Here is a 27660-nt window from a genome sequence, read left to right on the forward strand (position 1 = left end):
GTCACTGCAGCGCGCCGGCAGTGCGTGTCGGCAAGATGGCGGCGCCGAGCTGGGCGGAGGCGGAGAGGCTGGAGTTCCTGAAGGAGCGGCATGTGCGCTTCTTCCAGCGCTGCCTGCAGGTGCTGCCTGAGCGATACTCGTCTCTGGAGACCAGCAGGTATTCCTCGGCACGGCTACCGCTCGTTCATGGGGCACGGGAACTGCTGTCCGCCTCAGCGGCCACAGCGAGGTGTGGGGCTGCGGTGAGGAAGGCTTCTGTAAGAGGGCAGGGGGTGTGAGGAGGTTCGGTCGGTGCTGAGAGACCCGGTGTTCGGCAGGGAAGACTTGTTGATCCTTTGTAATCTGTTCCCAGGCATGTGCCTCGTTCTTCTCATCTGCCCCGAAAGCCGATTTAAGGATAAATCACTTAAGGCTTTTGTAGCTGGGCGTCAGCGCGAAGAAGAGTCGTTAGCGTGACAGAAATCGTTTTTAAGTCTTTATTCGGTAGCGTAAGCGCTGAAATGGAAATGAAATGTGATAGCGCTGAGCATTCACCCATTCGTGACCTCGGAATGCTTTCGTTTCAATTTTAGCTCTTTGCATGAAGCAGTGCGTTATTTATGGGGCACGGGGAGATAAATAATTTGATTGTCTGTTAGAACTTGGTAACAAGCTTCACATGTAAAGGATTCTCTTATTTGTCCGGTGACATCAAACACTTTGCTCTTCATAATCCCTGGAAGTCATGCTGTGAGAAACTAAAGGGCTTTGGTGAAGCTTTCCTTTTAAATCAAGCTTCCCTTTGACTCAGAGTATACTTGGCAGGAACATGTGTTTTTTTTCTGACTGTAAGAGAACTAGCGTGGGGCGTAGCGTTGGTCTGTGTGTAATAACATGGAGCTTTATGTTCAAAAAGAGCATTATAAGTTTTGATCTCAAAGAAGCGATGCTCTGGTGTGTGAAATGTCAGCTGAGGTTTCTGTATACTTTGTCATTTGTTTTAAATAGCAGCAAGTCTAAGTGGTTTTTATAGCTCTGCCTAGGTGTGAAAGCCATTGTGATATGTTTGCTGGAATCATAGCATGAAGGGCTACATTAACCACATTAGCATGTGTAAAAATGCTGAAGACAGGAAATTTCAGGCTAGAAAAGAGGGAGCTCAAGAAGAATCGCTGCCTTCCATTGTCTAGAAAGTAGTTTCAGAGAAAGGTGGAGGTGCGGCCTTCAAAAGGGAGCACAGTGACATGACAAGGGGCCGGGAGACTAAGCTGCCTCAGGGGGAATCCTGCCTGCAGTGGAGATGGCTTTGGGGAGACTTCATTGTAGCCTCTCAGTATTTAAATAGAGCTTAGAAAAAAGATGGAGGCTGACATGTTGCACAGTCTGGAAGTGACAGGACAAAGGAGAATTATTTTCAACTAAAAGAGGGTATGCTATCTTAAATGGTAGGAGGAAATTCTTCACTAAGAGTGAGGCAAAGGCTGACCAGAGAAATTTTGGGTGTCCTATCCCTGGTGGTATTCAGGGCCAAGCTGGATAGTAGGCTGCCCGAACCAGGCAGGCATGATGGATTTGGATGATCTTTACAGCCCCTTCCACCCCAAGCTGTTCTATGGATGTAAGAAAAGTGTTCTTCCTGCTTAGAGCAGTTAATTATGAATAAGTCGCTTGGGGAAAGCAGTAGGATGTCTCTTAAAGATTTGGCCCTTTGGGGCCCCAGGTAATCTAATCTAAGGCCCTGCTTTTGGCAGAAGGTGGGACAAGTGATCTTCAGATGTCCTTGCCAGCCTAGGTGTTTCTGTTCCATGATTTACTTTGCCAAGATGATGCAGTTTGCCACAGAGTTGAAACAGGCTCTAGTTTACATGACTTCTTCCCCTGCTATAACAAATAATGCTAATGGTTATGAGAACTTCTTAGGAATTAATAACTTGACCAAACTTAAATGTGTAGCCACTAAATACCTGGCGTCAGTGTATTGTAGTGAGCATACAGTACTGAAAAAGGCCTGTTTGCTGAAAATTGGGGTTGTCAGTTTGAAGCTGTTTCAGAACACTTCAATTTTTGACTGATGAGCACAGCCAAGTTCAATCCTCTAATGAGAATAAAAATCACAACCATATCATCTCATTGGTTTTTGTTTGAACCACAGAGATGTCAACTTGCTGAACAAGTGCTACAGCTGAGAGAAGAGTCTTTTCTGTTCTTATCTCCTTCATTTCTGCATCCTTGGCAGATGAGTTTGGGAAATGCAGCTAAATTAAAGATAGTGAAAAATGTGAGATTGGCTTTGGTTGACTGCACTGCAGTGAAAACAAGTGCTCTGCCTAAACTGGTGTATGCACAGCTTTTAGATTTCATGCTGCGTGTCAGGTGAGGTGTGCTAGCAGTTATCTCTTAGCTCTGGAGCCTGTGTCTGATAATTCTCTGTGAGCTGGGACAGCACCTCACAGAGGAATAAGACACGGTATCAGATGGTTGTATGAGGAGCAGTCTGTGCACAGTGGTGCAGGATGTTCTTGCCTGTGTTATGTGGATTCCAGCATGCCGTATAGGCCACTCCTTAGCAATACTGGTACTGTTAAAACAGTCCACACTAATGAAGTCAGACTTAACTTTTTATGTTCATTTACCCAATGTATTATTATTATAATTATTATTTTTAGTCCAAACAGGGCTTATTGTTGCATCTTCTGCACCTACAGCCCTTCTGTATTTGAGCCTAGCTTAAAGCAGTTGCTTAGCCCTGGAGCTTACTGGTTTTGCTTCTCTAGAAGTAGCTTAGCTTACCTCAATTAGGCAGCGTAGTGTGAAAAGTCCACTAAATATTTGCAGTAAAAGATTATTGAACTTAGCTTTTATGAAAATCAGAAAATATCACATACAGAGTTTTCTTAGAAAATGAAACAAATACATAAAAAGTACCGTTTATCTTTATTTTTAGAGTTTATTTATCTTTATTTATCTTTAGAGTTATTGTTTTTTAAATAGTGGCTTTGATTGAAGTAATAGGTTATTGTCCAGGATCAGACTTCAGGTTACACAGATCTGATTAATGGCAAAAGTTCATATAATTCTTAAAGTGTTAATCTTGCACTTTGGAAGACTGGTAGCAATCAGATGACTGAAGTAATAATTCTGTTACACACTGAAGTATCTTGGTGTGCAAACTCACTTTTTATGCTTTCTGTGATCAGAAACTTTATTAGTAGTTACACTAGTAAAGAAACATGTTTTAGAACACAGGGGTTGCAAAGCAAGTTTATACTTTCATTCTGAAATGAATACTTGCAGTAATGGATCTGTGTGCTATTCTGTGTTACATGTTTTTTACTAAGACTTAGAGGTGCACGAGGGAATTTTTTGAATGGGAGGTGTTAGTAGCAAGCAAATGACAGGTTAAATAAAGCCTTTTGTGTGTAAGGCTGAGAGTCAAACTAAAATATAGTGTAGAATGATGTAATATTAGCTTAACTGTTCTTCAGATAAGTTCTGTCTACTGCTTGTGAATTGTATTCCTAAGTAAGACCAGTTCTGCAGGAGAACTAATTTGCTTAAACACTTGTGAATGAGCACACGATGACTGTAGCAGCAGGTGAGTCCACAGGCAGGAAAGTCACCCTTTGAGATTGTGCCACTGTGTTGAAAGGAATGTCTGCAGCATCATCATTTGGCTGCTGTTTTAATTATAAGCATTATTACTGAGCTGTGTCTCCGGCTGACTCACTTCACCATTTATTATTGTTATTCTTTGCCCTACTCTTTGTGGTTCTGATGCAGAACCAGAGGCAGAGATTGAATGGCTTCAGAGACTTCTGTCTACAGCTGACCTCAGAGATGGCAACTTCTGGTGGCCAAGGTGGATCAGCAGCCTGTGGGGTAACTGCAGATTATCACTTAGTTCCCTAAGGAAAGCTGGCATTAATTTGTCTGTTTTCCTAACCATGCTGAGCAGTATTTTTTGCCTGGTTAGCAGCTGTTTCACAGTCCATCAGTGTGTCTGGTAAAAGAAGAGCAAGAGTTTCTAGAAGATGCAGATGTTACTGTGAATGGCAAAATAGACATTCAGCTAATTTTAATCCGAGACAGAACTTCCAAGGTACTATTACATAAATATTTTTGCCGTCTCAAGATATAAGCTATCTCCGGTTCATACCCCAATGCTGTCCCCATGGTGCTCTGTGCCACTCATGCAGCCATTTGAGGGACAGTGCTAGGTCCCTGAAACCCAAACTCCCAGTAAGTTGATACTTAAAATGTAGCCTTGTTAACATCTATGGTGGCACACAGCAATGGAAAAAAAGGAGTTATGGGCAAGAAGGAACTGCTGCATGCTAGCTACTATGGAGTTCATTGCTGAGTTGGATATTTACATTTAACTTTCTCAATTTTAGATGCTTAATTTAATCAGTCATCTAGGCTCCTCTGTACCAAAAGACAAGAACTAAGTGCCTATGGAAGGTAATTCATTCTGAGTGCCTGTGTGTGTATTGATTGGTTACAAAGGAGCTCTTGCTGTTTAAGAGCTGGCTACCAAGCATCTGAAGTTGTGTTTGGGAGACATTAAGAGACAAGTAATTTCAAAGTTATCTTCTACGTACTGCGTACTTGTAGGATAGTTCATGTAAGAATTTGTTGAAGAGAGCCATCTCTCCATGTGTTATCAACCTTTTTTAGTTAACGTCTGAATCATCCTCATTATATCGTTATAGCAGGAGGGGTGGCTTACGTGGAAAGTCTTGTTTAGACAATGAAATTGTTACAATACGAAGAGCATGATTTTGTTCAGGAGATAAATTTCATGCTGTCTGAGTTAGGCTGTATGTGTTGCACCACTCTCATAGGCTGAGAATTGTAGATAATTCTATTTCTGCTATCATTTGTTAATCTCCCCATTATATTTATGGTGGGAAGTGTAAGCCTTATCTTTTTCTTTTAGGTTGACAATTGCATTTTTCGCACTCTCTGGTCTGGATATGTTGGATTCCTTAGATGTGGTGAACAAAGATGATATAATAGAATGGATTTATTCCCTTCAGGTCCTTCCCACAGAAGACAGTGAGTGAGTTTTTAGTTTTTATTTATTGATAATAACTTATTTACTTTTGCTTTTCACCTGCGTAAATAGTGTATGACTTTAAAAATAAAAATAAAAAATAAAAAAAAGCAACAAGAAAACACAAACTTTACCTTAATAATTTCAAATAGCAATATCTAGCAATTCTTAGAAATAGACAACATCCTCTTAAAAAGCAAAGGTAGAAGTGTTTAGTTTTAACTTCTTAATGTGATTAAAAGTGAAGCTATGAAATGAATTTCAAGGTAAGACAGTATAAAATAATAATGAAGCAGCACCTTGAAGCATCTCAGAGAAATGTCTCACCTTTTCCCAAAAGAAGTGCATTTTAAATAAGCTGTATCTATGGATATAGTTATGGTTATATTGACTTACCCCAGTTGTAGCCATGCCAGAAGCAATGAGCACAAATATAGTTATTTGGAACAACTGTTGGAAAAAGGAAGATATAAGATTAAGAAGCAAAAAGGATGTGTTTTGAAATGAAAAAGCTATTTTAATTTACCTAAGATTTTGAGTAATAATGCTGCTGATGTGTCCCAGCTGTTCCTAGAGTGGAAGGTGCACAACAGCTCCAAGCTGGGGAGGGGGCTTACAGGAAGTGGCCCTCTACAGGTGACTTGACAGGAGTTGAGAGAGGATATTTCTGGCATTTTTTCAGTGGCAGTGCAGGTGAGTGTCTAATAGCTGTAGAGGAAACTGAGAGAAGAAAGCTGTAAGTATGACACTGCTGTTTTATGATGGGAGGTACTGGCATGTTCAGTGCTGAACTGGGGATTGCTCACAGAGCAGAGATAGGTGCTCTTCTGTGAAAGAGAAGAACTTTTATGAAATGAGCATGTGGAAGTCAAGGTTGCTTACAGACATTTGCAGTCATAAAGAGGTTCTCTTTCTTGTTGTGGCAACTTACAAACTGCAAGATCCACCCTGGACATCAGCTCTAATAGATTCTTTTGTTGTATTCTGAGACAAATTAGAGAAAATTGAGGTTTTGGATCACATAATTGTTCCCATGTGAGAAGGCTCCTATTCTGTAGTGTTAGGATTATTTTTTTCCAAGGTGAACATGCTTTATTCATAGGAGTTGAACACTTTCTGTTGTGCCCTGTGCCCCTGTTTTCAGGACTATACTCTGACAGAACAGTGGAGCACGAAAAAAGATTAGAGTGATTTCCTGGGCTTTTTTTTTTTTTTTTTTTTTTTTTTTCCTTTGATAGTACACCATAATTCTCATAAAGTTTGAGGGTTCTTTCCTGCCTACTCAATATCTGTGATAGTCCCGTTGTCAGAAATCTTCTAGGAGGGTCAGTATAATTCCTGGAAACAAATACAGTCTAAAAATCCAGGAAAGATATGCTGTGTTGGTTTTTTGTTTTTCTTTGCCCTAGCATTTAACAAAATATGAAATTACAGGGCAGTAACTTTGGGGAAGATTCCATTGGTACAGCATGCTGTGCTTTTATATAAGTATCTTTTTTTCCCCACAGAAGACCAAGCTCCAGCTCAAAAGAAATCTAATCTTGGGCTTATTTGCTTTTGCTGATTACAATGCTTTGTGTGGTTGACCACTAATGTTTCCACATTATTCCAGTTCTGTGTTACCTGATGGATAAATACATTATGTAAGATGTGAGTAATGTTAACGACAACAAACTGGATACTGGATGACCAAATGTTCAGAATGGAAATGTGTATTTTCTTGTAACACGTGCCTTCAGTAACATGTAGTGATTTTAGTATTTGTTCATGGGCATCCTCCAAGCAGTAGAACTTAGATTCCCTCTTCTGGCCCCTTTGGGGATGGGGGGTGGGGAGGAGAAAAATAAAAAGAAAAACGTAATCTTTGGTATGCTGCAGGGCCAAACCTTTTGATTGCAAAGAGTTTTTGTCCATCTCTAGTTAATGGCAGCTAGTTTGTTGTATCCTTTCCTAGTAACAAAGAAAAAATTCTGCTTTTAAGGAGATACTCTATTGCAGTTTCTTTGACATGCATGTCTATTGTAGCACTGTTTACTGGCAAAACATCTGCCTGCTGATAGGAAGCAGTGAGTAAACTCCTTCCTTGCTTTCCTTTATCCTCACAGCTTCTTCTTCACCTCGTTAATTGCCTCTGCTTCAATCTGCCTGTCCTCTTGTGCAGAAGAAGGATGTAAGGGAGTGGCTGAGTGGATGTTTAGGAGTATTGCAGAACTTGTAAACCAAATTCTGAGTTTTCTACTGAGAAGACCTACTTAAAATCTCACCACATACTGTGATTTTTTTTTAGTATATTTTTATGTATTGGTGTGTGATATGCCTGATGTCTAAGAAAAGCTTCAGTTAATGCATTTTTAGTCTTTTAAATCCTTACATGAAACTAAAAGTCATTAATGCAAAATGGTAAGATCTTGAACTTGCTGACTAAGAAAGCAAATGCATTCTTTGTGAACCTGACTGAAACGTACTACGGAAAGCTAAAGTTCTGTCAGGATAAGGTATGTTCTTCTGTGGCTCTACTGCAGAAACAGTTCCTGTGGCTCTTGTGAAACAAGAGATGTGTCCAAGTGATGTTCTTCTGGTACCGTGACTAATTTCAGCTCAGATGTCTTAGAAACTGTCTCAATACCAGCGAGGAGAAGGGGTGGTGTGTCACCCATCGTAACTGAACCTCACACGGAAGCTTACTGTTGCTACACGATTGCTTGAATTTATTAATTTCTTCTATAAATATCAAAATAGATTAACATTCTCTTTGTAGATTCTGGTGATTTTACTTTTCCTTCACATGTAGCAAATGTTCTGCTTAGATGCATGTCTAATACATATGTTTGTTTTGTTTGTGTGTTCGCTGCATTCACATTAAGAATTCGCTGTTTTCTTTTAGAAAGAAGTTGAAATCTTGAAAATGCGCTTTTTTTTCCTTTCTTTTTTTTTTCCTTTTCAAGGTTGATGGGGAAGGGTCTCTTACAAGCCTTATCAGAAATTAGGAATTTGGACTAAGTTGTACTTTCTGAAGTGTTAGTGAAATTTTAAAAGGATCGACAAAAGACTTCTTTAAGCTCATCAGATTTTTGTTCTGTCAGAGCTGATTTTCCTTCTCCTAAATCAGGACCTGGACAGAATTTCAAATTTCAAAGTTCTTCTCAATGTAAGAAGTTGTAGCCTGCTATCTTGCATATTTAAAATCCATATTTAAAGTCCATTCAGCACTTCTGAAAGAATGTGAATCCAGAGCTCTGGACTCAAGTAGTCTAATTATAAACAGGCAGAAGAGACAATTCTTTGGTCATTCTCATCCCTATTCTAGCATGTAACAACAAAGGAATTTGTTTGACTCTGCTTGGACCAGGACTGCTAATGCCAGCCCAGCATTGAAAAAGGAATAAGACTGCGCTTTGAGAGCTGGCTTTGCTTTACTGAGAGACTGCACCCTGAGGAGGGCTGGAACATCTTTCATTTGCACTACATCGCTTCGACTGCATCAGGGAGATGAAAGTTTCCTCTTAATTTAGCTGTAATTCTTTTTTTCTTTGTGCTATGTCAAAAGTGAGGGGAAAAAAAAAAAAAAAAAAACCACTGAGAAAATGGCACTAACAATTTCCAAGGTCATCATTACATATAAGCTTTCAGATCATAGAATCACAGAATCAAAGTATAATACAGTGGCTTGGGTTGGAAGGGACCTCAAGGATCATTAAGCTTCAGCCCCCCTGCTGTAGGCAGGGCCACCATCCTCCATATCTAATACTAGATAATGTTTCTTGAGCAAAAATACAGATTTTCTTTCAAAATGATCCATTTTATTGGCTTTATTTGAAGTATATATCTGGATGTATCATGGACTGCCATTCTTAGAGATGCAGCTTTGCATTTTGTGGCACTCGCTAGTGCTTTTTTAAAAGTAATTATTTTATAGATCCGATCATGTAAGAATTGATTATGTTTATCTTTATGTGTGTATGCTGGCTGTCTCGGACTATCTAAAGCTGTAATTTCTTGGTTTGCATTTTAAAGGTGTCTAAGATGGGTAATATGAATGGGAAGAACTAATAGTAAAGTGTGCCACTCTTTTCATATAAGGTTGATCATAGAAGAAAATAACATGAGTGTATTTTCTGTAAAAAGAAAGCTCCTAGCTCTTGGAATAGGTCACCTCTGGTTATCACTTGGAGCTCTGATGTAATAAGGACTTTCTGGCCTAAATACACTTAAATCATGTGGTTTTCCTCAAGGTAAAATCTCAGCCCCTTATGTGAATATGGAGTCTTTTGGTTTGCGAAAATGGTTAAATTTATTTATTTGTGTTGTCATGTGTGAAGGCTTCTTCCATGTGTCTTTTCGCTTAGCTTGTAAGACATGCATTGACTGATGTAAAGCTTATTAAGCTGTTTATATTTGACTATTTCAAAAAGTAGTGAAGTACGCTTAACTCTGAAAGTGAACAGTAGGTGGTACCATTTCTTACCTGCAGTTAGGCTCAGTATTTCACCTGATGATTGGGAGCTTGAACTGATGGATCCAGCAATTTTTTACAAGGCACATAAATTATGATTAATTTTTATTAATTAGAGTATATTTCCTTAATAATTCTGTTTCTGTTACTGACTGGCTATTTGCAGCTCAAGAAAGTAATGCTAATCAAATTCTAACCTACTTCATAAGATCGGAAGTGCAAGTGGTTTTTATTGAAGTTGTAAATTTAACTTTGCAGAACGTGAGATGTTGTGCTTAAACTGAAAGACAGTGTTATTTTTTTTCCATAATTTCCTTTTGTTTTCCATTTGGTGTGCACAACTCGAGTGCACAACAGTAAAAACATGAGGTCAGCCTGGCAGTTATCTGCTTAGAAATGATCTGCTTTCACTTTCTATTTAGCAGTTCCTTGTATTAGCTCAGTACTGTATTTTTTTAGTTCAAGGACTGCAACTATAAATTAAGCATTCATTTGCAGTCTTGAAGCTCTGAGAATAATCTGTTGTGTCCACATTCATGACAATGCATATATTTTTTTTTTCTTTGGAAGAGGGGATATAATTTCACTTTTGAGATTACACAGTAGTAAGGGCGCTGGAAAGTCAAACCACTGTGTTTATTCTGTGTAAAGCCTGGAATTGGAGACTGAAAGCAACTGGTCAAACAAGATTTTAGGTCACTGACAGCAGTACGGTTTAAAATCCAACATATGAGTATTATCCATAGCGGTTTCCAGTTGATAACAGTTCGGTGGTGCAACAGAACATTGTGGAAGAGCTGAACAGCTGAAGGGACTAATGGCTTCTGATTTCCTTCAAGCAGTTTGTTTTTGATTGTGTCTTGTAACCGTCTCTCACTGTCATGTAAGAAGCCAGTCAGGGTAACTCGCCAAAAGCAACTGTGCCTGAGTTTTCACACTGCCATTCTACCTTCACAATGTATTGTCATCCATGAGAAGGATCAGCCTTTCCAGGTTGAGTTCTTCCATCTAGCAACTAGAATCTGAGTTCTGTTTGACTGCAGAGCTGTTCTAATTGTAGCGTGACTTTCTTCATAGCAGGCTGTTATATGTCATCAGGGTAAAAACTGTCTTCTGGATTAAGACTTTCCGAATTTGTGCTATTTCAAAGTGTATTTTATAGGTAAGCATACTTGACATGGGTTAGATTTTAGTGAAAAGGGGGCGTGTTAATGACAATTTCATTCACTAGGAAGTCTCTTACTTTAGAAATAGGAATTCTAGTTATCCCCTGCCAGAGTTATTCATGCTGTGTGATTTTTCAAACCATGATGCTTTTTGAGCACCGGGCTTTGGGACCTTAGAGTAGTCCTTCAGAGTAGTATTTATTGTGCATTTCAGAATCTTCTGCAACTTGGAACAGATTGAGTGTACCCTCTGCAAGATTGCTGATGACACCAAGCTGAGTGGTGCAGCTGACACAATAGAAGGAAGGAATTTTATGCAGAGGAACCTGGACAGGATTGAGAAGTGGGTCCATGAGAACCTAATGAAATTCAGTAAGGCCAGGTGTAAGGTGTTGTACTTGGGTTGGGGCAGTCCCAGATGTGTGTACAGACTGGGAAGAGAACTGACTGAGAACAGCTCGGCAGAGGAGGGTTTGGTGTTCTGGTGGGCAGAATGCTGCCAGCAGTGTGTGCTTGTAGCCCAGAAGGCCAACAGTATCTTGGGCTGCATCAGCAGGGGGGTGGCAGCAGGATGGTGGCTCTTGGTAACTGTGTGTGACAAACTGCACGTAACAGGTAGACCACATTACATAGTGAACTTCTTTAGGACTTTCAGCTTTATGTCTGTTGTTATGTAGGTCACTCTGTAAGTAACACTTCCTGTTTATTTCTGTGGAAAATACAGTAGATGAAAAGAACGCTGACTGATAGAGCAAATTCTCAACTACTAAATGCTATTTTTCAACAATCACCACTATTAGCTGTGCATTCTTACCAGTGTTGGACAAGAGCCTGCATGCCATGCTTATTATAAATATATGTACCAGCAGAGTTGACCCAGCGTTGCCATCTGCACTGCTGAAATGTACTGCTCACTGCCTCACCATGCTGACAAACTCCGTTTGCTCTCCACAAACATTCAACAAGTGCCTGTGAGTGTCAGCACATCACACTTTTTCCCCATGAGGGAACTCATTTAGATACCTTTACTTCCATGTCAGGCAGCATGTGGTAATGCTGCTCCTTTGCAGCAACAAAATGTAAAAGAGTACTGGTGGGGAAGTTCAAGTACCAATATCCACTTCTGAAATTGAGGGGCTACAGAAATAGAAGGCATTACTTTTGGAGCAGCCAGTGTGGAAGGATGAGGGTTCTTGGATCCAAGGCTGAAGGAAAAGAAAACAGTCATGGAGAGACAACTTGAGAACACTTGAGTGCTATGGAACTACAGTAGGCACTAGAATTTTACTTTCGGATTTGAGGAGTAAAGAAAGAAAGTGTTTGCTGTGCAAAAGCTATACAGTAATTGGTTCTAAAATATATTTTTGACACACTTTGCATATTACATGCCTAGGTGTTCTGGCACATTTAAGACATCATAATGGAATCACTAATAGGGGTGTTTGGTAGTGAAAATATTCTTGCACCTGAGTTATGAATGAGGGGGAAGGAATGGCTCAAGTTAAAGAAAAATGCTGTTCACCTTGTTTTAACTGGATTGCTCTAACAGTAAAAGCAGTGCTAGCTTGAAACAGCAGATGGTGTGTTTGTCCTTGTACATGTTGTGAAGTATCATAAAACAATTCTACCTGGGAATAGAGGGTATTGACAGTCAGGAAATCAGAGGGGGGAAGATTGTATTAACTTGGTGCGTGCTTAAAGGGAAGTAAGCTTTTTTGTTTTTCTTTGACTCCTGGAGGAGAATTCTTTGCTGATGTCAACAGCCATCTCCACCAAATTGGGGAGAAAAAAAAAAAAAAAAGAAAAAAAAAGAAAAAAGAAAAATCTGTTATTTTGTTATGACAATAGAATTGATTTAGCTTTTGGGGTTTTTTTGGGCGTGGTTGGTTTGTTGTTTCCTGTTTGTTATTTTTTGTGCTAATCAGAATGATAATAGACTAAAGTTGGGAACATACTGTCGGACACATGCAAATTCTGATAGTACCGTGAATGATGTTGCATTAACAGATCTTGATTTTGAATAGAGAATTATGGTTAATAGTGAATGGTTCAGCAAAGCAAACTGGCTAAATCTTTATTTTTTGTATCTTTTCCAGAATCAAACTTGAATCGCTGTGGTTTCAGAGGCTCTTCATATTTAGGGATGCCATTCAATCCCTCCAAGGTCAGTTACATGTGTTTGGAAAGGTGCTTTTTCAACTAGGCTGTAAGTTATCTTGTGTCTTTTTTATAAAAACAGCTGAAGAATTGTGTAATATCTAGAAAGTAGGGGTTTAACTGCTGGTAATACACTGAAACATTTGCAGTGCCTTTAAGAGTCATGCAGTACTACTAAAATGGTGATACTTGTATTTCAGAGGCTGTGAAGAAGCTAAAGTAAAAGTTGGGGTTTGGTCAGAAAAGCAGAGAATGCTTTTCTTTTTCTAGACAAGTTTTCTTACGCTTTACAGATCAGAAAAGCAAAGAATGCTTTTCTGCATTTTCTCCTTTTCTTATATGTAATGCATACAAAAGTTTCTCTAGGTATCAGCTATCAGGTAGAGAAGGGTAGAAAAAGTCAACACTGTCTGTGAAGCAACTGGTACCTGCTGCTCTTTTGCTCATAGCATCCCCACATCAGATGGATCTTCTGATATGCCTGGCAAAACAGGCAGCTGCTTAACACCCTCTGTGTCGACAACAGCTATTCCAAGGGCCCATTGATACCCTTTGGGATCCTTGAAATATCCCCTTCTGAGGTAACCGATACCACGTATGCATGGGAGCCCCTGGGCCAGTCACAGCCGGGTGCTTTTGCCAGTCTTTACCAGCGAGGCTTATATTTCTGTGGTTCTGATGTGCCAGGCCATCAAATCCACACAGTCCAATGCACTCTGTTATCCCTTTCCCCACACTGGCTGGGGCAGGGCCTCTCTATTTGTTACCTCTGTTGGTCTTATAGCTATTACTGTGTCCTGCAGCAAGTGAAGCAAACATCTTTTGGGGGAAGTTTGCCTTGGTGGCTGATCTGCCTTGCAATTCTTTTACCCGTGCTTCAAGTGCAGGAGAGGGTTTTTTATGCTACTTCTTCATATCTTCTCCCTGGTCACGTACGTAAGTCTTTCAGGTGTTCAGGAGTAAAGACTGAGTGAAATGATAAGTCGTACATTCAGGGAAACTGACAACGTGATCAGATGAGCATTCAAAAAATGCATGAAGGAGTCAAGGGAGAGACTGGGAGCCTGCTTAAAAATCCCAAGTTCTGTAAAATTAGCAGCTCCCTCTGCATACAGCTGTGAAAGAGAAAACGCAGTCATTTGTTTCTCTTTAGAGAAGTGAGACAGCAGTGCTCAAGGTTTACAAACATCACAGAGTATCAGCAGTCTGACTGGACTTTCAAGGTCAGGTCTTCAGTGAGCACCTGCAAAAGGGATAAACTCTCCCAACAAAGCTAACGAAGCTCTCTGAGAGCAGACAGAGAGATTTCTTTTGTTCTAAAGAGATAAAAAAGCAGCTTTTGCCCACATTCCCCACCAAGAATGTCAACAGTTTATGGGCTGGTTTGGTCCTGTATCCCAAGTCATTGATGAAAGCACTTAACAGATCTGGCACTAGAATGGAGCCCTGTGGAACCCCACTGGTGACTACCTGCCAGCCTGATACAAGCACATTTGCCCCCACTCTAGCCCCTTTGTGCCTGATCTGCCAGCCAGTTGTTAGCTCATTGCTTAATGATTTTGTCTATCTGTATGTTGGATGTTTTGTTCAGAATTATACTGTTCTATTTGTTGTGTTTTTACTGTGGTATAGCAGTGTTACAGAATGAATAAAGACATAACTTTACCAGACTGAGATCCTAAAAATGCTCAGTCCCATTTTGTCAAAGGCTTGAGTCAGTGTCATGCATTGCAGCATATGAACCAATGCATCTGTTTTATAACCTTTTTCAAGTCCTCCCTAGTGCATAAAGCTGGACAGATGAGTTCTGCATATAATTCTGACATCTTGCATAGCTTTCTTAAGACAGAAATCCAGAAATGCCAAATGACATTATCCATGAGAGGCTAGTATTGTTTTTAGTATTTTAATTTGAAGCTTAATAATGCTAACTTGGAATAGAGCGATTGTGCCTCAGTCTTTAACATTCTCCTTTCAGGTAATTTATTGCAGACTGTCCTTATCTCATAATATGATAACCAGTCTGTAGAGGGAACAAAGGGATGGAATCGTGTAGTCTGTGGAAATCAGTTACAGGTTTGTTTATTTTCTCTAGAAAAGCCTTTCCAGATAGTTGTGCTTTCTATTAAAGCACTGGGATCTCTATTGATTAAACCTTGTTATTGCATCTGCGTTAAAGGAAGCAGATTTGATTGACATGTTGGCATACAAAGGTTTGAAGGATTTTCAGTACTGTTGGCTGAAAGTGTTCAGAAATGACTCAGAGAATAAACAAGTTGTGTGATATTCAGTTATGTTTAAGGCCTTGTCTTTTTTCTTATGTTCGTTATCTTAAATACTAGCATTTTGGACTTCGTTGGCAGTTGTTTATTTATTACGTGCCACTATCGTGGTGTCATCTTTGAACTCTGGGAAGCTGCCAGGTCTCTCTTAGAACTATGAACCTTACAAGGTAGTATAAAAGAATCAAAGCATATATTAGATTCTCTCAACATTGCTGAATGTTTTCAGGATAGCTCTTCTGGTTGTTTAGTTGTTTTAACTTCCTTTCTGTTTTCAGCTGTTATTCTTTCAGTGTTTGACAGTGGTGTCTGCAACTCTTTGCATTGGGAAGAAAAATAAAACAAAGACTTGACCAACTCACAGAACTGTCTTAAAAATCCCTGACAGTCTTAACTCAAAAAGCCACTTTTTAAGAAGGGCACTTTTTTCTCTGCATTTAAACAGGAATCATTTAGATTTTTCTTACTGGGGTGGCTGTGGGTTCTGTGTTCTCTCAGCTTTGGTGTTATGGAGGTTAAACAAACTTGAAAATGAGGGCTAACAGTCTCTTTACAGATTCAGATGGGTCTAGATCTTTTCAAACTTAAAATGTTACGTGTCAGTTTTAGGGGCCAGATTGAAAGCCAGTACCTGGAACTGCTTATAACGTTGAGGTAAATAACATACACTTTCGCTTGGAGAAAAACAAAAAAAGATCTGTTTTGTGTTCTTGACACAGTCTTGCATTTTCTCCAGGCTGAAATGATCCATATTTGTAACACTGATGTCAAGTGAGAAAAACCACCTTGAAAAGTCAGACTGCCTCTGTAGGAATGTTTTGTAGCACTTCTTACACCCTTCAAAAAGATCTTGCCTGTGCTTTCACAGCAGAGAATCAGCCTTAACTCATGGTCACCAGTAGTTTAAATAGCTGTTCTGGTTGATGTGCTGTAGAACCTAATTGTGTCAGTGAACCAGATCTGAATGTTTGAAAGCTTTGCATCACCTTGCATTTTTGAGTGTTAATTTTAAGGGAGACTTTGTATTGCAGAGACCGTGACGGTAACTCATATAGAGCAGGACTGTTTTTCTCCACTCTAAGAGCCAAGTTAGCATTTCCAGTGCATCCTAAAACCTGCAGTTATCACAAAACCTGAGTTTATAGACAACCTGATTGTTCTCCTGTTGTTGTCTTCTCATTGTGTGTCTGCATGAGCATTTTAATTCAGGTCAGCAGAGAACATAACTATGCTTCAGTATGCTTCCTCCACAGGAGTAATACTGAACTCCTTTAGAATGAAAGCTGACTTGCAAAAACATCCCAGGTGCACTTAGTACTCCAAGGAGCCATGCTACAGCTGACCTAAATTCTGCAGTGCGTATGATGTGGAATAAAAAATAAAAGATAGTCCTGTTCTGAAGTACTATTAGATTTAAAGGTAGCCATGTAACCTACTGGCATCTGTTTTTGAGAAAAAGTCAAGTCAGAATATCTTCAGAGTAAAGTTGCACTTTTTCACAGATGTGTTGCTGTTCAATTATTCCAGATGTCAGCACTGCTGTGGAGCACTGCTCAGTTAACACTGATTTGCAGGCTCTGTACCCTGTGTGAAATGAACAAAGGGATCTTCTGCACATCCCCTATCCCATGTTATTCTAAGTAAGGAGAAATTAATTGTTCCTCTCACTGCAATTTGGCTTCAATTATACAGATGTTTAAAAGCTTAGTTTTCTTTGTAGTTACCGACTGGAACTGCTAGGACATATTCTGGCAGTCAGTCCTAATGGCAAAGAACCCTTCAGAATGTTTCTCATCTGCTGCCATGTGTCTCATTTTGTTTGGCAAAATTTGAGCAGTTTTAACTACAGAACTGGAACACTAAGAATCCTTTCCATTTCAGAGCTGGTCCAGGTTTGGGTTTTTGGATTAGATACCGCCTTTGCGTAGAAGTAAATTTATCAGCCGCTTTAAACTGAAAACTTGTTTTGTGTCAAAGCAAGTTTGTATCACCCTGTATGCCGGGATTTTTGGAGCAGGTTTTCATAGTCGAAATAAGGTAATGCATCACAGATATTGGCCTCCTAATAATGCACATCTTATAGGGAAGATGTTCTGAAAAGAGGGTTTAGGGTTCTTTTAGATTTAGAATGCCTAAATAGGTTCCTTCTGGGTACAAAGGAGGGCAGATCCAGTCTCTTTTCAGTGGTGTCCAGTGCAATGATAAGAGGCATTATTACAGAATGAACAAGCTTAAGTACCCCAAAGCATCTTGTTGCTGGTGGTTTGTGTTGTCATGCAGTGGTGCAATTCAGGATGTGCTTACATCACTGGCAAAAAGCAAAACTGTAGCCCAGCTGTGTTGTTGTCTTCTGTCCCTCATTTTGTGATTTATACTGTCGTCATTTAGCTTTCATTTAAGCTTCTCAATTGACTTTATTTGCTCTTTAAATACTTTGCTTAAGCTCTGATTATTGTTTTAAAGTAGAGATGAAAACAAGTGAGGTGCTAATCTGATGACAGAGATTGCAGGTAATCCCCTGCACTGCTTTCTTCTTGTATATTAGATTCTAAAATCTGTGTGGAGAGAACCTCCAGAGGTTTGGCTCTTTAATAGTTTACCCAACTGCAGGGTAGCCAACATCCAGTGGTGTGCCAAGATAAACTTTGATGTAGTTTATATGCTTCACTGTTGCATAAATGTCAGCCTTTGCAAAGATCTCTTCTGAACTTTCATACTAACCTATTGACAAAGGTAGCAGAACTGTGCAGTAGCCTGATTTAACATAGAAGAGTTGATGGGAATGCCTCCAGCTTAAGCCTAATCAATGAAGAGAAATTAACTGTCTACCTCTTTTTCTTTCTTCTTTTTTTTTGTTTTTCATTTGGATGCCTGACAAAAGATGTGACAGTATTTCATTCAGCCTTTTATTTCTTGCTCTTTTTTTTCCTTCTAGGGTTCAGATGTATCCCATCCCTATGATAGTGGGCACATAGCAATGACTTACACAGGTCTGTCGTGCTTGGTTATTCTTGGAGATGATTTAAGCAGAGTAAATAAAGATGCCTTATTGGCAGGACTGAGAGCTCTCCAGCTGGAGGATGGAAGGTAAAATGCATATTTTACAACTCTTTGGAAGGCTGATATAAAACCTAGATGTAGAGTGAGGTATTAAAATCATGATTCTTGGAAAATTGCAAGGTTTTCTTCCCATTATTAGGCATTTTGGTGGAGGTCAGTAAGAACACCTGATAGTGTATAAGACCAAACAGTATTTTGTGTCTAGATTAATTTTTCATACTTAACTCTATGAGGCTTGCTTACAACTATGGATATTTATTACAGAAAAGTTATTGATCATAGAAATGGGGTATTTTATGCTGTATCTTTCATGTAGGTGAGGTTTTCAGTATTCATATTCTCTGTTTTGTTTTTGCACTGACATGGAGCACTATTAAGATTATGTTTGCTCTGCTTTGTGGAGTGGTGAACTTGATTCAGGTTTGAGAGATTCAGAATAACAATATATAGGATGAATTAAGCTACATTTTAATTATAAATGGGAGAGTATAATATTGCTAAATTTTATTTTGAGATACATCCTTTTTACATGCACATTTTTAATAGACCATATCTACCACTTAATCTACATCTGGTTGCTTTTATATTTTGAACAGTAGCAGGTGCTAATGCAGACTGAAGTAGGTAGATAATGAAAACTTATGCTAGGAGACATGATCTGTTCCTGCTGAGAAATTTTACTGAATATCATTTTTGAAAGAATATTTAAGAAGTGCAGAATTATAGAAATCTTGTTTGTAATGGAACTGTTTTACTTCACAGCGAAACCACTACTTCTAGAGCGGCTCTCATTTATTTACAGATACAGCTATATAGTTGTATATGTGTACACATCTCTGTTGGTCTGTAATATCCAGCAGTTTCTTCAAACACCTGGAGACACCTGTTCCATTGCTCTAAGCACTTCTAATATAGATATTGGAGCATTTCTGTTGTTGAAGTATGTCTGAAAGGCAGAGTGATGGGTGAGGTTCTTTGCCTGTCTCTGGCGTAGAAGTGTTGGGTAGGCATCACCTTCTAGTGTAATTCACACTTTGATACCTATGAAAAACACTTTTAGTGTTCCAAAGAGAAAGGTTGTGCAAAGGCACTGAGTATGTTGCCCAGATTGAACATCAAGTAAGCTGAGTGAAGGAAAGAATTTTTCTGGGTGTTAATCTACTGTAAGTATACTAGGGTCAGGTTTTAATTTCTTATCTTTTACTAATAAAAGGTTTGTAACTATTACAAAGTACTCATTTAAATGTATGTGTGTATTTGCTTTTCTGCCCGCCCTTTGCTGAATGTGGTTTAAAGTGTTTGGATAACCTTCAGTGCACTTGTTACCAAAGTATGGGATGAAGTTATGCCACAACACTTGGACATCTTAAGAAGTGTCCGAGTTCTACAGAACCATATCCAAATCTTTGCCATATCCATAAAGCAACAGCGTTCATCCCCATCTGAGCTGCAGAGGAGATGGCCTGACACCACTGGGCTTACTAGAGGAGAATGTACCTCCTAAAGGCAGCCTACTCGTGTAGGCTGTTAAGATTTCTAGAAAGGAAAAGAATTCTGCCAAGGACAGTACGTGTTAGGATAGAAACCTACACATCAGTATGTATGTAATGGGTGAAAGAATGTTAAAATGTTTGCTTGGTTAAATGAAGAGCAGTGTCACTGCTGGAAGTAGAGTTATACAAGCCTTTAAATGTTAATAGTTGTCTTCCTTTTGTTCAGCTAAGCTAAAAATTCATCTTCTGGAATGAAAATCGGGTGTATTTTTTTTATTACAGTTGTATGTGTGCTGTAAGCAGACATAGGTAACTGTGTTGGAAAGGAAAAACTATTCAGTTCCGCAATGCTTTTTGTAGTTTCTGGTGTAAAAAGCAACACAGCACTAATGAGATGAAACTTTCTTTACAGTTTCTGTGCAGTGCTAGAAGGCAGTGAGAATGACATGAGGTTTGTGTACTGTGCTTCCTGCATCTGCTACATGCTTGATAACTGGTCGGGCATGGATATGAAAAAAGCTATAGACTACATTAGAAGAAGTATGGTGAGTATTCTCAGAAGAGTTCTTTTGGTAGAGATACTGAAAGAATTTTTAAGTATCGTATTTTGTTTTTTTTTATATATAATAGCATAGTCTGAAAATGCGTGTATATAAATCTGTAATATAATTTAATTATGGTGTAATAGCTATTTGTGTAACTGTTAGAGTAGAAGTTTAGAGTGTGGAGTAAGAACTGTACTCAATTGGGTTTATGCATTTTGTGAGGGTAGTATTTTATTATGCAGCTTTCACATTATGGTAACCTACAGCCTCTGTCTTGTTTTTTTCTCCAGAGCTAAATGCTTTGGAATGCATTAAGCAAACAGCCTCCTCTTACAGTCACTGTGTGTAGTATTAATTAGCTTTAGCAGTATAGTTTTGCAATTCGAGTTGCCTTTGTTCAGCAATTAGTGAGCCTCTGGGGCAATAAAGCATATTTAGATTGCCATTGCTACAGGCACTGCAAAGAGTTTGGAGTAACTTTATGCTGTGTTTTAACATTCAGCTGTTGGTAGTTATTGTTTAAAGTTGACTGGTTCATACTCTGGAAGGTCAAGTTGCAGTTTGAGGCTGTCTGTCAAGTTTTAGTCCTTCTAGCTCATTAAACTAGCAACAGCTACTCAAAAACTAAGAAATACAGTTTTAACGTGTGCTGCTTCTGCATCTACTTTTGCTGCTTCTGTCCTCCCCGAAGGGATCTTTTTCAACAGATCTGCAAAAGAATTCTTAGGTTAAACCTAAAGAGTGCTAAATGTTCTTCAGTTGTGACTGTAGGAATCAGCAGTGCTCTGTCAAGATGTTCTGCATATCCTGGCCTCTGCTAAACATTCTGAAGAAAACATGAGAAATCTGTAGTTGGAACTTGACCAAAAAAAAAAGTAACCCGTTTAATCAGGACATGAACCAATCGTCAATTGGCCTGTAGGAGAGGTCTAATTTAACTTTGAAAGTTAAACATAAAATGTCGAATAATTTAAAAACCCTCTAAAAATTCTGATGTTTATCCAGTGACAGTCTATTGCTTGTTGTATGAACACTTGTAAAATGAAAAGGCTTCAAGAGCTTTTCGGTTAAATACAGGCTTCATTTATGCACTTGATTTTGATTGGAAATGTCTATTTACCCTTTTTATAAAGAGGAAAAGGTGATGTTGTTTTTTGTTATTTAATGATTATCTGCATTACATGCTTTACCTTTTTCAACAAAGAAGTGTTTCTTCATTTCAGACCTTTAACGTACATTGTAACTAAAATAACCTCAAGTCTTAAAAGCTGTCTTTATTGAGCTGAAACCTTAGTTAACTGTCTTGTGCTAAGAGGTTTTTGAGGCATTTAACTGCTTTTGAATGGTAGTTATAGTCTGGTGATGGTTTTGCTAGTAAACTGAGGAATTGCAATATCCTTAAAAGTAATTTGTCTCTTAAGTAACCGCTTCATTACAATCTTTTCTTCAGTCTTATGATAATGGCCTGGCACAAGGAGCAGGACTGGAATCTCATGGTAAGAATGTCAAAATGTTTTACACCTCTTTTTAAAACTGGAATTGAGAATTCCTGTAAGAAACTCAGGTTATATCACGCCTTTATTTCTTTTCTGCTTTTGAAGAAGTGGAATAAAGAGGAGCAAATAAAAAACATGCCTCAGAATGCTGTCCTTCTTCTCTTCGTTTCTGCTTCCTCTCAGACTAGATGGGCTATTCCTATACCAGCTTCATTATTTTTCACCTGAAGAACCTTGAAAGATGTTGCCCATATTTCTCTTGTCTTGCTGACAGAGCAAACCTTTTCTGCATGTACTGTTGTGACTCTGTGGATTTACCAGCCAGAGATTTTATTGCATTGCACTTGATAATCTCCAGTTTCAGCAGTTATTAGTAAAACCCAGAAACATTTCCTGTGACAGATTGTGGCCCCAACCCTTAAAGTGACATTTAAAACAGATGGTAGCTGTGAAGATAGGAATTTCCAAGAGACTGATATTTTTAAGCAGAGAAGTTTTCTGTGCGATGAAGTAGTTACCTCTTCCTGATAAATAATTGTGTAACTGTGGAGTAGCTGGGATTTTCTGACACCAAAGCAATGTAAGCAACATTGGGCCCCAAATCTTACATCAGTAGTTTGTGTATGTTGTTTCCCAGGCTGTAATTTTGTCATTACAGATAACAGACTCAGAGGACTGTGATACACAAATAACATGAGTTTCCTTTCTAATTTCTTGCTTTCTGATTCCTTAGAAACATAACTTGTATTGGTTACCACCGTGAGATTCCATCAGTCTTTTCATTGTACTAACAGTGGGGTTTTTTGTTGTTGTTTTTTCAGTATATATGGGGCTTTCTGCTCATCATCAGACAGTTCTGTTTTTCTTCTCTTAGGGATTGTATCTGACACTGCTTTTGGCATCTCTGCTTCAGTCTGATTGCTAACTTCCCAATAGCTTTTCTTCTGTAAGTTTAATGTGAAAAAAAAATGTTTTCTGTTGCATTACCATTTACTTGTTTTGAAGTGCTGTGTAATGCGAATTGCACAGCACTGAGAGTCCCTCCAGCTTTAAGAAAATGGATTCAGGCTTATGTGAGCAGTATTCTTTTTTTTTCTGTGGTGTTTCTTTCTCCTTCAGTATGTATGATGAACTGAAGTGTTTTTATTTGTTTAGGTTTTAGACTTCCATGCGCTTCTAGACTTTCATTCTTTCATACTTTCAGAATCCATTGATTTAAGTTTTACTACTGGTTGTAGTTCTACAAGTTCTAATTGCTGCTTAGTTCTCATTGAGATTATACAGGCTTCTGTGAAAGTTTCTGTATCTAAACAATGCAACAACTGTTTCTTCACAGGTGGCTCTACATTTTGTGGTATTGCATCACTGTGCTTGATGGGTAAACTGGAGGAAGTTTTCTCAGAAAAAGAACTAAGTAGAATAGGAAGGTGGTGTGTAATGAGACAACAGAATGGCTACCATGGACGACCCAACAAACCTGTAGACACTTGCTATTCCTTTTGGGTGGGAGCAACACTGAAGGTAGTGTACAAAGCAAATAAAGGGTAATCATGAAATTGTTCTGATTTCATAGAATAATTAAGGTTGGAAAAGACTTCTGAGATCATGAAGTCTAGCCATCAGCCCATAACCTCCATACCCACTAAACCATGTCCCTAAGTACCACATCTACATGTTTTTCAAATGCCTCAAGGAATGATAACTCCACTCCTTCACTGAGCAGCCTGTTCCAATATTGTTTCTTTCTGCCAGACTGTGGAGGGATGGTGTCAGGAAGGCCAAGGCCCAGCTAGAGCTGGACTTGGGAAGGAGTGCAATGAAGAGCAAGAGAGGTTTCTATAGGTACATCAAGCAGAAAAGGAAAGTCCAAGAAGGCATATTGCCAGTAGAGAGCAATAGGCAGGCTGGTAATAACAGACAAAGAAAAGGCTTATGTACTCAACAACATTTTTGCTTCAGTCTCTGTTGGCAGATACTCTTCACGCACCCCTTGAGCAGGCAGTTTGGAAGGGTAACATTGGGGAGCGATGTGCCTCCCACTGGAAACAAAAATCAGGTTCATGACCACCTGAGGAACCTGAACATTGAAAAGCCTGGGTGTCCCAACAAGATGCATCTCAGAATCCTGAGAGGATTGGCTGATGTGGTCATCAAGCCACTCTTAATATTTGAAACGTCACAGCAGTCAGGAGAAGTCCCTGGTAACTGGAAAAAAGGTACAGGTGCCTGTTCATCCCCATGATGGAGAGGATGCCATCCAGAAGGACCTAGATGGGGTTGAGCAGAGAGCCCAGGAGAACATTATGAGGTTCAAATTATGAGGTTCAACAAAGCCAAATGCAACATCTTGCACTTGGTGTTAGACAACAGCTACTGTCAATACAAGCTATAAAGAGATATGTAAGAGACTATAAAGGATAGAATACAACCCTCCCAAAAAGGACTTGGGGATACTGGTGGATGGGAAGCTGGACATGAGCTAGCACTGTGCCCTCACAGCCCAGGAAGCCAACCATATCCCGGGCTGCATCAAAAGAATCATGGTCAGATGGGTGAGGTGATTCTGCCCCTTTGCTCTGCATCCAGATATGGAATCCTCAGTACAGCACAGACATGGACCTATTAGAGCATGTCCAGAGAAGGGCCACAAAAATGATCCAAGGGATGGAACATCTCCCCTAAGAGGACAGGCTGAGAGAGCTGGGGCTGTGTGGGATGGGGAAGAGAAGGTGACATGAAAGTGGCCTTTCAGTATCTTAAGGGGAGGCTGTAAGAAAGAAGGGGACAGACTCTTTAGCAGGGTCTGTTGTGATAAGACAGGGAGAAATTATTTCAAACTAAAAGAAGGAGATAAAAGATTGGATGTAAGGAAAAAAAATTATTTTACAACAATGGTAGCACTGGAACAGGTTGCCCAGAGATGTGGTGGATGCCCCATCCTTGGAGAGACTCAGAGTAAGGCTGGATTGAGCAACCTGGTCTTCCTGTAGATGTCCTTGTTTGTTGGAGGGGAGTTGGACTAGATGACCTTTAAAGGTCCCTTCCAACTCAAACAATTCTGTGATGGTTCTGTGATGCTGTTGGCCTTCTTGGCCAACACTGCTGGCTCATGTTCTGCCAGCTGTTGACAATCATCTCCATTTCCTTATCCTTAAACGTGATATAATTTCTTTGTGATGAGGAGTTTCATTTGTGGCATGAGTACATAAATGCACATAGATCTGTAAAGATATTTCATCTTGCAAACAGGCTTACCAAGTTAATGCTATATTGCCCTACATATCTCCTTAAATAGGCACAGTATTTTAATATGAATAATACTCTTAGGTTTGGTGTCTTACTGTCTAACTTTGTTTCAGCTCTTGAACTTATTCCAATACACAAATTTTGAGAAAAACAGAAACTACATCCTCTCAACTCAAGATCGCCTTGTTGGTGGATTTGCCAAGTGGCCAGACAGCCATCCAGGTAAATTTCCTTTTTGAAACCATGATGAGCGTGTTTAAAGCTGAAAGTACGTTCCAGCAGTCAGACATCTGAGGGGTGTAAGGGAAGATTTTTTTCTCCAGTCTACTTCAAAAACTATATTGAGAAAGAAAGAAAGAAAATAAGAATTATAATGAGATTTTCATGATTTAAAGGGAAAGCTAACCACAGCTGATTTAAAAGATATCCTGTGCAGTACAATGTCATGTTCAGCCATGTGTGCTGCTTACCCAGTTCCAAGTGCTAGAACACATAGCTGAAACATTTGATTTTAATTTTACTATTTCAGACTTAGGCGTAAATTGTGCCTAGATTTAATAAACTTTTATGTTAGTACATATAATGCTGCATGACCCTGGGCAGTTGTGCAGCAACTCTTGTGCATCTCAGTTGTTTTCTGTAAACGATAAATAGCACAAAAGAACTGGAAGCCAGTGTGAATTAGTATTGTTGCAGGAGGAGGATGAAATGATTTAACACTGTTCAAACAAGAGAGCAGAATGATGAAAATGAGTGCATAAATTGCTGAAGTAATGAAGTAAAGCACTGAGGTGAGGTTTGCTCTGTAGAAGTGTTGATTTGCCTAGCACCACGCTCTGTTGTTACACAGTATAGTAACTTCGGCTGAGCAGCTGCAAAGCTTCCTGATGTTTTGTTTACTTGCGAGTTGCTTATGAAACAGAGCACTTAGACTGAATGTATTTCAGCCTTGAAAAGCATTGATCCTTTGTAGCTTGACACAGATGAGTACACAGCCTTCAGACACAGACTTGGTAGGACTAACAAGTATTAAGTTGTTAGGGATTTGCACAACTGTTGGGCTTTGTGATTAAACCCACCAAACAGCCACATGCAGCTGTTAGCTTTCTATATGGTTTTTAGTGCAGCTGTCCACAGGGCTTAATATTCTGCACCTCCTGAAGCCAGGTTCTCCCTGTCTAACATACTCAACTGCACGGTCAGTTATCCAGCCACTTCCTTAGTTTCTGTCTTAAGGGTATTTCTTATGAAGATCGGTAAAGTGATTTATATATTCAATGTATTTATATATGTATTTAAATATCCTGTATTTTACATTTCTAAGTCTTGCTGTTTGACAGCTTCTGCTGCTTTTGATGTTTTTTAGTCAGCAGTCCACTATGCAGTCAGTCAAAAAGCTCTGTCGTGTTCGGGAACGAATGTTTGCTCTGGTGAAGGAAACTATTTCTATCCCTTCAAATTCACCTGTTTTTTGGTCTAAGCGATAGGAAGAAACTAAGTAGTGGGCAAAAATTGCACTAAAATAAACCATCCCCACCTTAGAGATTGTATAGCATGAGTTCATGCTGGAGGGTTGGAGCAGAAATTGTTTCTTACATCAAATCTCACATGTAGAACGCAGCACCTGTATGTTTTCCTTGTCTGTGATTATTCAGGGGGGCTGAATTCCAGGAACACTTGACCGCTACAACCAGAAAGGCACATGATTTTATACTTTGTTTTTTGTCCTGCTCTCAGATGCTTTGCATGCCTACTTTGGGATCTGCGGCTTGTCGTTAATTGGAGAAGCTGGTATCTGTAAAGTTCACCCTGCCCTGAATGTAAGCACAAGAACCTCCGAGCGCCTTCACCACCTTCACCAGATGTGGAAAACAAGGACTCTAAGCAGTGTTCAGACGACATGCACATCGCTACGCGACTGACTTAGACTCAGATTTAGTTCTGGTAGCATAATTGTAGCCCAAGGTTAAAAGCCATGTATAACCAATGTGCTCTTTTAAGTGCTGGAGTCATGCAATCAGATCCGTGTTGCTGGCATCGCTTTGATAAGGGAATTGCCTTCAGTGGGTTATTCTGCATTGTGGGGTGGGGGGGAAAAAAGGAGATATTTTGATGACATATGAGTTTGTCACCGCAGAGTGTAAGTGGCTCTTCAAATGGCTTTATGTCTAAGAAATTCCTTGAGGCAATTAGGATTCATTTTTATTTTGTTTTTTAAAACTTGTGCATACTGTGTCAAAATATATAATAGGAAAGTATTTTCAAAATCTGTTTACATATCATACAGTATAGCACAAAACCTTGGGGATCTTTTTGATTTTAGCGTCTTACATATTTTTGGGTAGAGAACCTCCCATATTAAATCTCAGTTAAAAGTTACCTTTTACTGTCTACTTTCAGATTCCATAAACTTTGTTAAAAAAATAAAATAAAATAAAAAATAAAAATCAAATAAATGCAAATAAAATTATTTTATTCAATATTCTGGACTTGTACAGTTGCATGGCCTTACTAAATGAGTTTTACAATTCTGAGTGCCTGCTGCATGGATGTGATGGGTTGTTAGCCCGAATGCCTTCATTTGAAACGCTGCCTTCATGGGATATTTATGAAAGCATGGTGTATTGATACATGACAAGAGCTATAGCTGCTGAGGTTTTGTCTGCCTGGTCTCTATTCATCTAATCTAATTCATTCCTGATTCTGCCCCTTGAGGGAGTATCCTTA

The 27660-nt window shown here is 39.2% G+C and overlaps 1 protein-coding gene across 1 annotated transcript; it reads left to right on the top strand.

The window, feature by feature from the left end:
• The first annotated feature begins 19 nt into the window (after window positions 1–19).
• Window positions 20–27415, top strand: PGGT1B (protein geranylgeranyltransferase type I subunit beta). Its single transcript, XM_085529182.1, has 10 exons — window positions 20–157; window positions 4919–5041; window positions 10869–11026; window positions 12751–12818; window positions 18029–18180; window positions 20059–20191; window positions 21642–21687; window positions 23024–23208; window positions 25047–25155; window positions 26671–27415. The coding sequence occupies exons 1-10, from the start codon at window positions 36–38 to the stop codon at window positions 26853–26855; spliced, it is 1281 nt and encodes a 426-aa protein (XP_085385308.1). The 5' UTR covers window positions 20–35; the 3' UTR covers window positions 26856–27415.
• Window positions 27416–27660: the final 245 nt, after the last annotated feature.

Source organism: Coturnix japonica, chromosome Z, assembly GCF_054131305.1.
Source record: "Coturnix japonica strain WE chromosome Z, WE-NBRP24, whole genome shotgun sequence".
NCBI classification, from domain to species: Eukaryota; Metazoa; Chordata; class Aves; order Galliformes; family Phasianidae; genus Coturnix; species Coturnix japonica.